At 38.7% G+C, this 14910-nt stretch overlaps 2 protein-coding genes across 3 annotated transcripts; one reads left to right on the top strand and one right to left on the bottom strand.

Moving 5' to 3' along the window:
* Positions 1-2974: 2974 nt before the first annotated feature.
* On the bottom strand, positions 2975-7037 carry LOC107721231 (fidgetin-like protein 1). Of its 2 annotated transcripts, none has more exons than XM_016529155.1 (2): positions 6958-7037; positions 2975-5367 (listed from the first exon to the last, which is right to left on the bottom strand). In XM_016529155.1, exons 1-2 carry the CDS (start codon positions 7028-7030, stop codon positions 3353-3355), a joined length of 2088 nt encoding a protein of 695 aa, XP_016384641.1. In that variant the 5' UTR covers positions 7031-7037; the 3' UTR covers positions 2975-3352. The 2 variants fall into 2 exon arrangements, with proteins under 2 accessions (XP_016384641.1, XP_016384642.1); XM_016529156.1 differs by having other exon boundaries at positions 2976-5367; positions 6854-7035.
* Positions 7038-8121: 1084 nt separating this feature from the next.
* On the top strand, positions 8122-14484 carry LOC107721225 (tubulin--tyrosine ligase-like). Its single transcript, XM_016529142.1, has 7 exons — positions 8122-8788; positions 9741-9819; positions 10129-10361; positions 10456-10591; positions 10709-10978; positions 11838-11981; positions 12264-14484. Exons 1-7 carry the CDS (start codon positions 8620-8622, stop codon positions 12445-12447), a joined length of 1215 nt encoding a protein of 404 aa, XP_016384628.1. The 5' UTR covers positions 8122-8619; the 3' UTR covers positions 12448-14484.
* Positions 14485-14910: the final 426 nt, after the last annotated feature.

Raw genomic sequence — 14910 nt, 5'->3', positions numbered from 1 at the left:
GCTATTGTCCTTGCTTGTTTTATATTGTATTTACAAATACAGTTTAAATAAAGCATTTTACTCATACATATTTACATTAACATCCTAGAATATATATGCTTGCAAAAAATAATAAAAGATTTTACATTTGTTCAACCTTTGATAATGTGTCAAGTTTTGTAAAGGTAATTTTAACATTTAAATAAATTTGCTAATGGAGATTTATTTAAATCTAAATTTATTAATTTATTTAAAATGAAATTATGGAATGAAGTTTATATTCATAGATCAAGAACGTATGCTAAAATAGTTAGTACAGAACTAATTATTAATCTTTATATAATACAGAATGCAAGTCCAAGCATCACACTTCACTTTTTAGCTAAACAACTGAGCTAAATGAACATTAGCTAAAGGTATTTGTCACCTTTTAGGCAATTTTGCATAAAAGACTGCTAAATTTACATAAGAATTTAAGAATAAAGCCCAATACATCGGTTACAACTAACAACTGAATAATTGCATTCTATAACTAAAATTATGCTAAAAAGTCTTCAGGCTGATTTCATTTGTAGGGGTGAAACAACATTTACAGCACTGTGAAGTAGCAAAAGAATCATCGTTTCTAAGGTTTCTAAGGTGACAACAATTGACATGTTTCTTGTGAATTAAAATGTTTCTAAATTATTTGCAGTCAGGCAATAATGGACATTTGTAAAAGTATGCAATGGCCAAAGGGAGGTGGAATAAACTAAACAAGAACAGATCTGTCAAGAGAGCAAGAGTGAGCCCGACCCAAGAGCTCACCAGCTCTTCGCAATGACAACGACGTGTCCAGATGGCTGTTGTGTGATTGGGTAGAAACGGGAAGCAGCTGTGGCCAAAGCAGAGCCCCCACGCTTCAGTGGGACCTAACCGTGGAGAGAGTGCATTTGCATGAAAGGGATAATCTGGCCAACACCACCCCATCCCCATCAGCCTCTATACCGAATCTCACTTCTCTTTTCCGCTTCGACTTATGATAATACAGCACAAATAGACCCCACCCATTCAGAGAAACTTTAAAGATGTCAAAACCAAGTAATAAGAGACAAAAATAAACTGGTCAGGCAGAAAAATCAATGCCCCTTGTGTTTCAAACTCTACTGCCAGATTTATCATTTGGATAAACTATTAAAATATTTTTTTGTCAATTATAAGTAAATAAGTATGATTATTGCACCCTATATGTACACTTAATATTAAAGACTATTAGATATCAGCATTATAGTGAACATTGGCATTAGCCATTTAATAAAAACAATGTTATGTCAGCACCAAAGGATATTTTCAAGGAAAATCTAAAAACTGTCTAAAAATAACAGTGAGCTTAAGACAAACTAGAAAATAAATGATGCAAAGGTTAATATTAGCTGCAGATATAGTGTCGAGAAAGGTTTTGGAGGAATTCTGTGTGCCTGTCCTCCTATAGTGCAGCTGCAGGCTATCCCTGCTGTTCTGACAGCCTTCCACTGCTCCTCAGGGAAGGACTTACTACTTGCACTGCTGGCTAATTTTACAAAGTTTCAACACTCCGGCCAACCGCACAATCCTAAAATATTCATTAACCCGCTTGACAAAAAGATGAAAAATAAATGACACCCTTTTTTCATGGGCTTCCAGTTTTTCTAAGATTGTTTCATGAAAATTACATGACTGATTCATTTCATGTGAGCACAATCTATAATCGGATGCAGATGAAGACAACCCAAGAGTCAGAGTTTAGAATTGAATTAGACTGTTAAATCCCACTCGCCTTCTGAGGTGTATTAACAGTTCAGCCTGACTTCCCGTAAGAATGGGTTTGCAGTTGCAAGAAGCAACCAAATCAATCAGCCATCGCTCTTTCAATTTTCCCAGACTGCAGTCATCAGGTTTCACGTAACACAGACCTTGCGTTTCACTCTAACACAAATCAGTTGTACTTTGATGATGAAGATGTTATGCTAATGCATAGGCATACAAACAACAAACAAAGAAATTTCAGCGAAGCCAGTCTCATCCAAATAAAGTGACAGAATTCAAAGCCTACTGAAAATACAACTAAAAATCCAAACAAATGAATTCAAAACTGCATCATATTTTGTAACCTGACCAACACCATTCATGTTCAAATTCATTCATTCATTACTTTGTTATTTGGCCTTGGTGAGTTTCCTCACCACTGGACCAGCAACTTTTATTCCTCATGCCATCTGCGGCCACTCATTTAGAGCTCCACAATGCTCCTCTCCATCCATCAACAGTAAACGCATCAAGCCACAGTTGTTATCTGCTTCTATAATGCATAATTGTTTTTGTGAGGTTTATAGCTGGTGTCATCATCAATGGGTCTCTCTAAGAATTTATGAAAATAGCAACTCTGATGGTTTCCCACCAACTTTAAGTTCACCAGAAAACAACAGTCTAAGAAAACAACACAAAAATAGATTCTCCTGTTCTGATAGAAAAAAAAAGACTGAATATTGATCGGATGGCCAGTTCTCCATAGGCACAATGTGTAACTGAAAAAAAACTAAACCAACCATACTGTCCTCTAGGAGGAGGATGAAGAGTCCATCTTTAAAACCCCTTCCAAGGCACAAAGCCATTCCTCTGGTTTACCAGATGTGGTCCGAGACCACACTGGCTTAGCAACAGGAAGAGCACTGCAAGAGTTGATCTGTGGGTAACTCTTATCATGAGACCAGAATGCCTGCAGTGTTGCCCAACTTCCCCTCCAAATCCATTCACCAAGGCACAACACAATGGGAGAGTTGGCCCTAAGGTGTCTAACGCTCTGTCTATACAGGAGCGAGAGCAGGTAAACATGGAGAGCCGTTTAATTTATTCTGCACACACAGAAGGTAGGGCTGGCAGAACATTGTACTAGCTGACAGTTCCCTTTTGGATAAGTGCATTCAGAAGGAAACAACAAACTCAAGACCCCATGTTCCTTTTTAGTGCAAACTTGGCACATTTCCTCTATATTACAAGGAAAAGAGTTGCAGCTCCACTCTGTGATGCAACTGTTTTCAGGAAGACACAACTGTGGTATGCTAATTTTGAGGGAAGGCCTAGAGTAACAAGCTCAGTTTTACAAAATCTTGAGTGCTGTTTTGAGTCAATCAATTGTGGCTGCATGAATACCTTAATATGAAACTGCAGAAATGTCAGGTTTTTTTTGCAATCACAAAAAACAGAGATTGTTTTTCTTTGTTTCACAGCTCTCTGAGAAGAATGTTCATGAAAAAGATGAAAAAAGACTCAAATTGACAATTTATTTCAAGAAATGAACCCAACATTATAGTCACGCTAACATAAAACTCAATTGATATAATCAGAACACATGCACTCAGCGACCACAGCCAAATGTCTTGTTCCACTCTTCATATAACTCCAGATCTTTAAAAGAGACACTGGGGCGCACTGTTTTGAGAGCCTCCTGGAAGTCACTGTAGAGTATCGGCCGAACCTGTTCTGCTGAGATGGTAGCAATGTCACTTAAACTAATGCTTCGGATGGGGCCTAGGGCTGCTTCGCAACACAGCTGTGTCATATCTGCCCCTGAAAAGCCCTCTGTGCCCTGCACCACTTTTTCCATCTCATCTGCTCCCAGCTGGCTTTTCTCATGGCACATGAGGTTAGTCACTATCTGCCGGCGAGCCTCAGCCTCTGGGAGAGGTATGTAGAGTCGCTTAGCCAGGCGACGGCGAGCTGCTTCATCAATCTCTTGTGGCCGGTTGGTGGCACCAACAACCAGGATGCGATCTTCTGCTGAGGTGGAAGCTCCATCCAGCTGGACAAGAAATTCGGTTTTGATCCGACGGGAAGAGTCGTGCTCTCCATCTGTGCGTTGAGAAAGAAGGGAATCGATCTCATCAATAAAGATGACAGCAGGTTGGTGGCACCGAGCGATGGCAAAGAGCGCTCGTACCATCTTCTCGCCTTCCCCAACCCACTTTGAAGTGAGTGACGAAGCGCTGATGCTGAAAAAAGTGGCTCCCGACTGACAAGCTATGCACTTCCCTATAAGGGTTTTACCAGTGCCTGGAGGACCAAAGAGAAGAATGCCTTTAGGTGGACCTCTAAGGCCAGTAAATATATCAGGTCTTAACATGGGCCACACTACGATCTCTTTGATTGTGGCTTTGGCAAACTCCAGGCCGGCAATATCATCCCAAGCTACCGGGGGGCCATGGTCCATGATCTCACTCATGATAAGTTCAATGATTTTGGGCTCAAAGTTCTTTAGTCGCTCATCAACAGGTTGCATGTCTTGTGGTGCATTTTCCTTCGAGTTGCCCTCTTCCTCTTGCCTTGGCATGGGAGGGACGAATTTGGAGGCCGCCCCACGAGACCGATTCGCCCCAAGGCATTTCTTGGTGATTGCAGCAACGTTGGCCGCGGAGCCTCGCTGACCCTGATGGGAATGCTTTTTTTGCTGGTCAACGATGAACTGCTCTCGTGCTGATCTAAAATTAGTGCTGACACCTTCCTCTCCTCTCCCTCGCGGTTCCTGCTCGCCTTGTGACGGGAATGAGCTTCTGTTGCTTTCAGTTCCTGAGCTGTAGAAGTTCTTCCTCTTGGAGGGGTTTGTGGAGGAAAAGAACACGGGCTGATTATGCACATTGGATCCACTTGTGCAACCCACACTAGACTGAGACACACTAGCATTGCCTGTGGAACTGAAAATGTTATGGCCAAACATAGGCGTAGATCCTGTTGGAGCTTTTGGAGCATTTCGTGCCAGAGACATACGAGGAGGGGCTCCTTCAAGTCCTCTGGCCCACTCTACAGCACCGCTAAGTGGGTTACTGACCCCCCTTCCCAACTCAGCTCTAGGTGGAGGCGCAGCGGGCCCATGAGCCAGAGGCCCTCGTTTTAATCCAGGAGGAGGACCAGAGACAGCACTGCCTTTCTCATCTCCCCTGCTGACTTCACCACCAACAGTGATGTTAACATCTGCCGGATCTACCAGGAGAGAGCCTTCTTTTGACCTGGCCTGCATCATCCGTTGCACGCACGGCAGGTTGAACACATTTTCAAACGTAAGGGACGACTCCCATTTGTCGCTATGGTTCTTTTGATTGCGGGCCAGGTGCAGGGCACTCTCTGCATAGTTGTTTAGCCCTGTGCGTGGGTCGTCTGAGTCCAGGACTGTGGCGTACCGCTCCGAGTAGGTCCTGAGCAGGCTGCCAGCTCCGGCCGGAGAGAGCTCAGCACTCGCCCATGCATACTGAATGGACAGGACGTGTGCCCGGTAAGCATCGGCCGTCTGTTCAGGTGTACAGGAGCCAGACGAAATGTCAAAGGACCTCCTCTGCCACTCGTCCAGGTGTGCTCTGCTCATGCCTGGCCTGCTCCAGTCTGCATAAGAAGTGGGCACAGGATCAATTAATAATGTTTTAAAAAAAGAGAAGTACCACACAACAATAGCATGGAAATTCTTCTAGGGCTGAGCGACAGCAAATATTCATGTTATTTTCATAATTGTATAAAATGTGATATAAAAATTAAGCAACTGTGAATATCATAATAACTTACACACTTAGGTGGCCATTAGGTTTCCTGTGTGACTTTTGAGAACTGTTTTAGTGAATCAACTCAAAAACTGATTAATTTTCATTATGACAAAAAAAAAAAAAAACTGTCACAACTTATGTATTAAAAAACATGTTATATATATATAAGTTGTTATTTATATGTTTTATATATATATAAATGAATATTAACGAAAATATCACTCTTCCCTGTGTTCATTTATGTGATGAACAGTGTGGATAAAATGTCTTGATCATTTTAATGGTATTATACCTTTTGCATTAAACTATTTTTGAAACATTTTGACTTTGCTACAATGGCTGTCACGATTGGTATATATTAAATGCCATCAAAAGGCAGAAAATAACTGATATATAGCCTGTATATTCTTCATTCTGTATTGCCCAGGCCTACTGTCTTGATAAGTGAGACAGTCATTTATTAGTATATACTGTATAAATTACATCTAATGACAGTAACCAGTAAGTTACACTGGATATATATGTATGCACTGTATGTATGTATGCATCTATAGAGAAAGAGAGAGAGAGAGAGAAATAGTATAAAGTGCAATACCAGTCAATATTTCAACATGCTTGTCTAATTTTTTTTCTCATAATCTTAAAGATCTTTCAATCATAAGACTTATCAAAACTTTGAAATTAGGTTTGTAGACAAATATAAAATGTCTGTATATCCATATGAGTCTTTGCAAAACTGTTGTTATTCTTTAAAAAAATAAATAAATGTAAAAAAAAAAATCATGGATGGGTTGGGCTTGATAATGAAGAAAAACAGCCAAGAGTAGACCATACATGTGAACTTATTCAACAGTGTTTAAAAACATCCCACTGGACGCACCTCATGAATTACGGTAGGTTAAAAGAATGACTAGTGAGCAGAGATCAAATTAGATTGATTTGTCTGTACACAATTCCTGTGACTTGGCGCTTTTTCATTGTTTTGATGGCTTATTACTTTAATTTGTAAAATATGTGTGTATAAACGCTTGAATTTTACTTTACTAACAATAATTTTAAGCATGCCCACACAAACGTTAAGTGACAGTAAAGTAATACACGAAAACCCACTTTCACATGAACTATATTAATGTACTAAATTACGATCTTACGAATAGTGTCTCAGCGGGTATTAACACATTGTCCCAGTAGGAAATATGTGCAGGATATTCAGAAAGACAGGACAACGTTCTTTTATCTCTTAACGTGAGCTGACAGCAGGAACACAAATCACAAATACAGCTTCAAACACACTCCCGTGTTCGTTTTGGGCGAGGAAAGTAGAAACCTACCTCTGGGTTAAACGTATTTCTTGTGTGTAAATGCTGTAAAGATCAGAAATAGCTGAAAGTCTATACAGCGATGTGAAACAAAACAACCATAACTTTGACCGAACCTCGCGCCTCCTGCATGATCTGCGCCGATCCACGCAGCTTCCGGTCGCTGCATACTAAGATCACGCGCGCCATCGCCTGGACAAACACACTCACTGCGAGTCCTGCAGGTTCACATTTTTCTTTTTATTTCACATTTCTTAATAAAATAAAATAAAATTTATTAATTTTAATAAAATAAAATAAAATTGGTCCGTAGATAGATGAAATAGATTATAGATTATTGAACACTTCTTTTACATTTTCGTTTTAATGTTCATTTGATTATACTGATTTCTCTAATGTCATTTGTATGACACTGAACACTGATGTCCCAGTAAATTAATAAATGGCAATTTCAGTTCTGTTAACATATTTATTTAGCCCAGTTCTGAAAATCACGTTGACTGTGATACTCACAAACGTATGATTATAAAAGTTTTGATTTTGATTGCTTCTTCAGTCTTATTCTAGAGACATTGATAGCACTTAAAAAAAGAGACTTTATCAGACCAGACGTTATGATAACATTGTAAAGATACGGTTCTCCATGTTCTCTATTTACATTTCCGCCCCATTAGAAAAACAGTCTGTTGCTAAATCACAATTTTGACATCATATAACCATATTAATCATACAGACTTAAGAGATAAAGAGATATATGTCATATTTACCACGTAAATTATGAAAAAAAAGAAAGTATGAAATGATTTATGACATAAAAGCTATATTTATGAAAAGTAAAAAATATTAGCCTACATAAAATGTCAAAATTAAGGAAAAATGTGTATCATATGAAAAAAAAAATCATATGTATGACATACGGCATAAAAAGTATAAATTATTACATATGTCATAATTATGACATAAAAGCCGAATTTATAACACAAAAAGTCTCATATCATAATTTCGACTTTTATGTCATAATTATTATTTACCGAAACATAATTTTTCCTTATATAATTTAGCAGCCTACATAATTTTTGCTCTGAAGATCATGACAATTGTTCCAATATTGCCAAAAAAAAATATTTATAGCTAAAACAGACTACAATGTCTTTATCGTTAGCAGCATCGATCGTGCTGTTGAACATCAGCAAGGCTGTAAGGGCTGTAATGTACGTCCCTTATGTGGCACAAAACTACAGTACCCACAAGTCTGTGCGGCGTGCGTGCGTTGACTCCCAGCGGTACGTCACATCACGAGCGTGTTGGGATAAAGAGGCTTCAACTGGGGATTTAAACTGCTGTCTACTGTCTAGACGACTACAGAGGAAGCGAGGAATTAAATGCATAGTTATATATTCGACATCTATTCTTGGATTCTGTACTGCGCTAGCCTATTACTGGGCTGTGTTTTCAAATCTGCTGTTCATAGACAACCATGGAAGAGAGGAAGCTAGCGTAGACTGTTAGCTGCGAGAATCCAGAAGGCAAATCCTTCCAAGAGTCACACCCTAATATTCACTGCGGGTGACTTACAGATGCCCGGCCCTGCTTTTCTGTCTGGATCACAGCGCGACTATTTACTGTAAAGATCTCTGTGCAAAAACAACTAAGAAGCATCAAGAAAGTCATGTATGTCCGGTTTCGGTCTACTTTGTTGGGAGACAGATAACGTTAGTCGGCTAGCTAGTGTGTGATCATCATCACTCCTCTGGGCTTTTAGCAGAAGACTGAGGAATATGAGTTCACCGATGTACACGTTTGTTTTGAGAGATGATAACAGTACTGTGTATGCCGAGGCCGCCAAGATCCTCATCTCTACTGGAAAATGGAAACGACTGAAGAAGGACAATCCTCGGTTTAATTTGATGTTGGGAGAGAGAAATCGGCTGCCTTTTGGACGTCTGGGTAAATGATTTAAACAAGAGCTCCATATTAAACATGCATTGCCATCTCATAATATGATATGTTTTATAACCCCGTGCTGTATACATGTTTGCATTGAAAGTTATAAGTTTCAGCAAGTTGTTATAATACTCCTAAGTTACTAACCTCTGCTTATTTTCAGCACATCGTGCTTTATTGGAGACTTTGGACAGTACAAGCTGTTAAATTAATGATAACGAATGATGAAACGACTATTAATAATTGATCATAATTGAACACTGGACACATCAATGCTGATCACAAAGATTCAACTCTATAGTGCATTCGTAAAACGTTAAGGTGTCCTTGTTACACATGTTACATGTACTTTTATAATAACAATAAATTATGTATAATTACATACAAGTAATCCTAGTCCTAACCATGTAAGAACTTGTAGTTAATTAATAATACTCCGTACTTAAATGTATAATCACACTGTAACAAGGACACCTTTAAATAAAGTGTAACTGCATTCCTTTGTAGCTGTAACTGTGTAGTAACATGTAATTATGTTGACATCAACTTAAAAGAATGTGTACTTAAACTACACACACACACTACTGTCAAAATTGTGAAAAGATTAAGGATTTTCAAGGGTGCGTTTATTTGATCAAAAATACAGTAAATCAGTAACATTGCGAAAAGTTATTACAATTTAAAATAACTTGTTTTAATATACAGTATTTAAAAAAAAAAATTATTTCTGTGATGCAAAGCTGAATTTTCAGCATCATTACTCCAGTCTTCAGTGTCACATGATCCTTCAGAAATAATTCTAATATGCTGATTTGCTGCTCAACATTTCTTATTGTTATTTTATTGTTTTATTATAATTGTTGTTGAGTTACAAAATTGTATTTTTAGCTGCAGGACACTGCCTTCACTGCTCAATATTTCGATATTTCAATGTCAAATACAATGTCCTCTACAGGTCATGAACCAGGACTGATGCAGCTGGTGAATTATTACAGAGGAGCCGATAAACTGTGCCGCAAAGCTTCACTGGTCAAGTACGCTGTTTATTTAAAGATATATTAGATGAAAGAAATTCATGTTCAGATTTACTGTATAACCTCAGTTGACTTTAATGAGATTTTTAAAATGATCTTATGAGTGATAATGTTTGCATAATGGAGTGTTGTCTTCAAATCACACTTATTTCCTTTATACCATGTCATAGAGTTAGAAACTCTGCAGTTCATAAGTTGTGAACTTCAGGGATCTTATCTATGCACAATCAGCTTGTAACACTCCAAAGAGAAAGGAAAACTTGAAATCGCATCATATGACCCCTTTAAATAAGCATGTTTGATGTTTAGGATTATCAAGACCAGTCCAGAGTTAAAGGACTTTTGTAACTGGTTCCCTGAGTCTTACATCATATACCCAACCAACCTCAACACCCCAGTTGCCCCGGCCACCAATGGCATCAGCCACATGAAGAGCAACCCAAAGACAGATGAGCGGGAGGTCTTCTTAGCTTCATATAACTCCAGAAAGGAAAGCGGAGAGGGAACGGTGTGGATTGCCAAATCATCAGCAGGTGCCAAAGGTACAAATCTCCATCGGTCTAAAATGGCAAGTTTAAAGAAGTGTAATCTTGCTACACGATTTCGTAGTATGAGATTATTGCTCCCTTTGTTCAGGTGCCGGTATATTGATATCTCATGATGCGAACCAGTTGCTTGAGTTCATCGATAATCAAGGCCAAGTGCATGTCATTCAGAAGTATCTGGAAAGACCACTGCTGTTGGAGCCGGACCATCGTAAATTTGATATAAGGTACGATGAGACGGATAATCCTTTGTGCAGAATGTTTTTGATGTGATTACAGAAAAGCATAGAATTGCAATGCCCCATCCTAATGAAGTCAAAGCACTTATAAAGTCTTGTCTGTAGGAGTTGGGTGCTTGTAGACCATCAGTATAATATCTACTTGTACCGTGAGGGAGTGTTGAGGACGTCTTCTGAGCCCTACAACAGCTCGGATCTGCAGGACATGACCAGTCACCTGACCAATCACTGCATCCAGAAGGAGCATTCGCAGAACTACGGCCGCTTTGAGGAGGGCAACGAGATGTTCTTTGATGAGTTCAGACTGTACCTGTTGACCACACACAGCGTTGCCATGGAAACATCTATTTTACCTCAGATCAAGCATATCATCAGGTGCTCCTTCACCTTGTTTTCAAATCTGATTGCATGTGTGCCTGCAAATTGAGTTATATAGGTAGAAAAAAAAGATTTTTTGTGTTAGAGATGTACAGTGGGGTCCAAAAGTTTTACTTTTTTACATTTGAATTATTCCCCCTTACAAATCAGTGTCATTATTGTATTACATTGTATACTATTATAGTATTTCTTAATATTTTGAATCGACCTTTATTATTATATTATTTAAATTCAAATTTGTGTAAATCTGTGCTTTTATTATTTGTTTTCAGTTTTAGTACTTTGACTTAAACTTATTTTATTTGAGTTAGTTGATATTTTGTTCAACGCTGTTGCAAATTACATTACAGCTTACAAATGTCAGTGAAAATTTTTGAGAAATAAGAAACAAGCTGACATGAAATTCACAAGAAGAATTAGTGCAGAATCTTGAATATTTCCTACTCATTTTGTCACTTCTCTGTTTTAAATGTTTACATTTATGCATTTGACTGAGGATTTTATTCAAAGAGATTGCATTGCATTCAAGGTACACAATTATTATAATTATTTTTTTTTTTAAATCAGTTGGAAATCGAACCTATTACCTTGGCATTTCTAGCACCACACTCTACTGTTTGAACTAAAACTAATGTAAAATAAATAAATAAAACAGATTTTCACTCAGATATTTGCACCCTACTATATACTGGCAATGTGACCTTCAGTAACCAGATGAACATAACATTTAGATCAGAGGTCAATTATAACATTGTTCTTCAAGACTGAGCTCACTGATCCATTACAAAAATGCTTCATTTGAGGATGTCTAACTACCTGTGGTGTTCGTCTGAAATCCTGCGTCTTGTCTCAACAGGAGCTGTCTCACATGCATCGAGCCAGCCATCAGCACGAAGCACCTGTCCTACCAGAGCTTCCAGCTCTTCGGCTTCGACTTCATGCTGGACGAAAGCTTTAAAGTCTGGCTAATTGAGATCAACGGGGCACCTGCCTGTGCACAGTGAGTACACGGTCTTGTGAAAATGATCATGATTTTGTCCCTTATTTTCATATCTAGTGGCTTGTTGCATTACGTATTCCACATACTGCATGTGTCGCCACAAGGAGTTTTGTGCAAAAAAATTGTAATGCATAATTCGCAGCACATTTTAGATAAAAAACTGGCAAATTTGACTGGCAAATTCATTCATTTTTGGACTACGGTTGCAGTTGCTAAAGCTTCCCCCCCCCCCACAATTGCTTCTTAAGTTTAATATTGATATTGAGGTTTTCCCTGTTGTAGGAAACTCTACCCTGAGCTGTGTCAAGGCATCGTGGATGTGGCCATCTCCACAGTGTTCTCTCTGAGTGCAGATGCCCTCTCGTCATCTCCTCCGTTCTCCACTTCTCCATCTCTATCCTCCAACTCCTGCTCCTCACCCAAGATCAGAGCGCCCCATCACTTCGGCCCATTCATCAAACTATAAATTGCTGTTGCCATGTAACCCCCTCCCCATAGTCCTGCCCGAAAACTTCAACCAATCTAGGAGGGATAAGGGTCTACACCTGATCTTGGGGCTGAGCATACAGGGGATTCATCACTGTCTGAAAAGGACAGAAGGGAAATGCGGTCACCTCTGTAAACTCCTCTTCCTGTTTCCATCCATCATCTCGAAACCCAGAAGAGTCCAGAGAAAGAGCGCGAGTTTCCGAAAGAACGATTGGAAGGTGAGGAAAATCCTGCACATACTGGTGTTGCAGTACCAGGAAACGTGATTTGTTTTTAGACAAGTCATTTGGGGCTTTAGCACTCATAAAAGTGATTTAAAGACATGAATTTGCAAGCACACATTTGAATGAGGAAGGTGATGCCACTGAAGAGGAGGGTTTACGGTAGCTACTTTCCCCATAGATCTGTTGCGTCAACAAGACTCCTCAGGACTTTTCCAGGCACCTTGATGAAATGGAGAAGAGATTTGAGACTTTAGTGCCTTACATATTCACCTAACTCCCAAAAAGCTTATCTGGCTTTTTGTATGTCTGTATGTGTCCCATCAACTCTATTATCTATCAGATTGTTCTGTGTTTTGTGCTGTTAGTTTCAGCTTCTCAGGTGCATATAATGTATGATTTGCAGTGTAGTAGTGTACATGGTTGTGATGTCTACAAAACAGTATTTGGTAGAAGTAGCAGAAGATAACATGTTTGCATATTTATTTAAAAAAAAATTTTTCGCATCATCTTGTTGCTATTCTGTCCAGTGAGACCATATTTAGTCTTCCCACTGATTCTGTTGCTGTTAATACAGACACATTTTAGGTCTGGTTCATAATTACTTTGTGGCAGGCAATCATGAACATCTGGGAATTGGGGACGCACTTCCTTCTGTTTGTATTGTCAGGAGACAAACACATGAGCATTCACAACTCCAGTAGACAAATGATATATCGAAATATCCATAATTGTCTATCAGTATAGTTCACAATTGTCATTTCATTCGTTCCCAGCTGTGTCGAGAATTGAATTATTTCTGAAACAAGTAAACCTTTGGTGGACTGAAATGTTGCATGTCAAAGCATGATAAAAGCAAGGCTCTTTATACAGACCTAGAGAAAGGTAGGGTTTTTATGTTAAGATGAATGCATCACTTCAACTCATTTTATACTGTTAAATTTGTTTATGCATAAGAGTTGCACAGATTTGTCTTGATTTTTTAGCACCCAATATGGGAATGGGAATGGCTTTGCGAGTCACTGAATATCATTTCTCCATCATTTCATCTTGGTGTGCATGCAGATATGACTGAGTTCCTTTGGTTCATTGACAGCAAGCTCTGAATGGATCACCTGTACACTGTTATGATGACTGTGATGCAAATGACACACAGGCAAGTGGATGTAGAAGAAGAAGAAAGCAGCATTTAGGTGATATTAACCATGTGGTAATCAGACATCAGTATTGTTGTTTTGGGGGAAAATGAAGGACTTCAGTTTAAGATGGGGTTAAGCAGTATTACATCTCTTTGAATCTAAAAGAGAAAGTATTGAAGGAAAGGTCTGCCTATATGAACCAATGAGAGGGTCAACAACAGTACGAATAAGAGGAGATCGGTTATCTAGTTTTATTATGTATCTTTGCATTACTTTCATAAGGTTTGTCATATTTTTACATAGACTTTGCTGTCTTTGAATTGGCTCTTTTGTAAAAAGAGAAAACTGAAGACAATTGTAAGTAGCCTGAATAAGGGAAAACATGTCCATCTAGCCAAAGATGAGTGTGATTAAATATCCTCACTGCTGTCTAGTGAACATTACTGGTTTGATTTAAGTTGTGAAATGTGGGAATGCTGTTTTAATCATGTTTTTCTCTGTATCTGTTTGAAGAAAGATCATGTTATTAGTAGTCTAGTTTGCTGTATTCGTTATTGTTGTTTTGACCATTTGAAAATGACAAAATATACTTTTACTATGTTGAATAGTAGAAGCCTAAAAGTATTTAAGTTATTCAAATAAAAGCATCCATCATGTGCAATAAATTTGTTTCCTAAATGCTCAGCATTGTCATTTTGGTTTTGAAAAGCCAGTACAAGTTTTGGACTTGAGCAATATTTATCTATTACATAAAGCCTGTGTTTATACCTTACTATTATACTCAACGGGCCTCATTTATAAAATGTGCGTACACACAGATTTGATCTTAGAGCGTGCGTACGCTAAAATCCACGGCAACGTTCATATTTATAAGAACTGTCTTTGACGTGGAAAAGTACTTATACCGTCATGTCAGGGTCTGAGCAGGCGTACGCACTTTTCCTTGTGGCAAAGTCGGAGTGCTGCAGCTATTTGAACATCTAATGCCGAGTTCACACTGCACGATTTTCAAACTCGTCGGGTCGCCGTTGTTTTCACACTTCGTGACTATCTGGGGTAACTTAGCATTCAGTTGCTGTT

Source organism: Sinocyclocheilus rhinocerous, unplaced genomic scaffold (assembly GCF_001515625.1).
Source record: "Sinocyclocheilus rhinocerous isolate Xijiao unplaced genomic scaffold, SAMN03320098_v1.1 scaffold214, whole genome shotgun sequence".
Taxonomy (NCBI): Eukaryota; Metazoa; Chordata; class Actinopteri; order Cypriniformes; family Cyprinidae; genus Sinocyclocheilus; species Sinocyclocheilus rhinocerous.
Note: the sequence above shows the minus strand (reverse complement) of the source record. Positions and strands in the feature narration are given on the sequence as shown.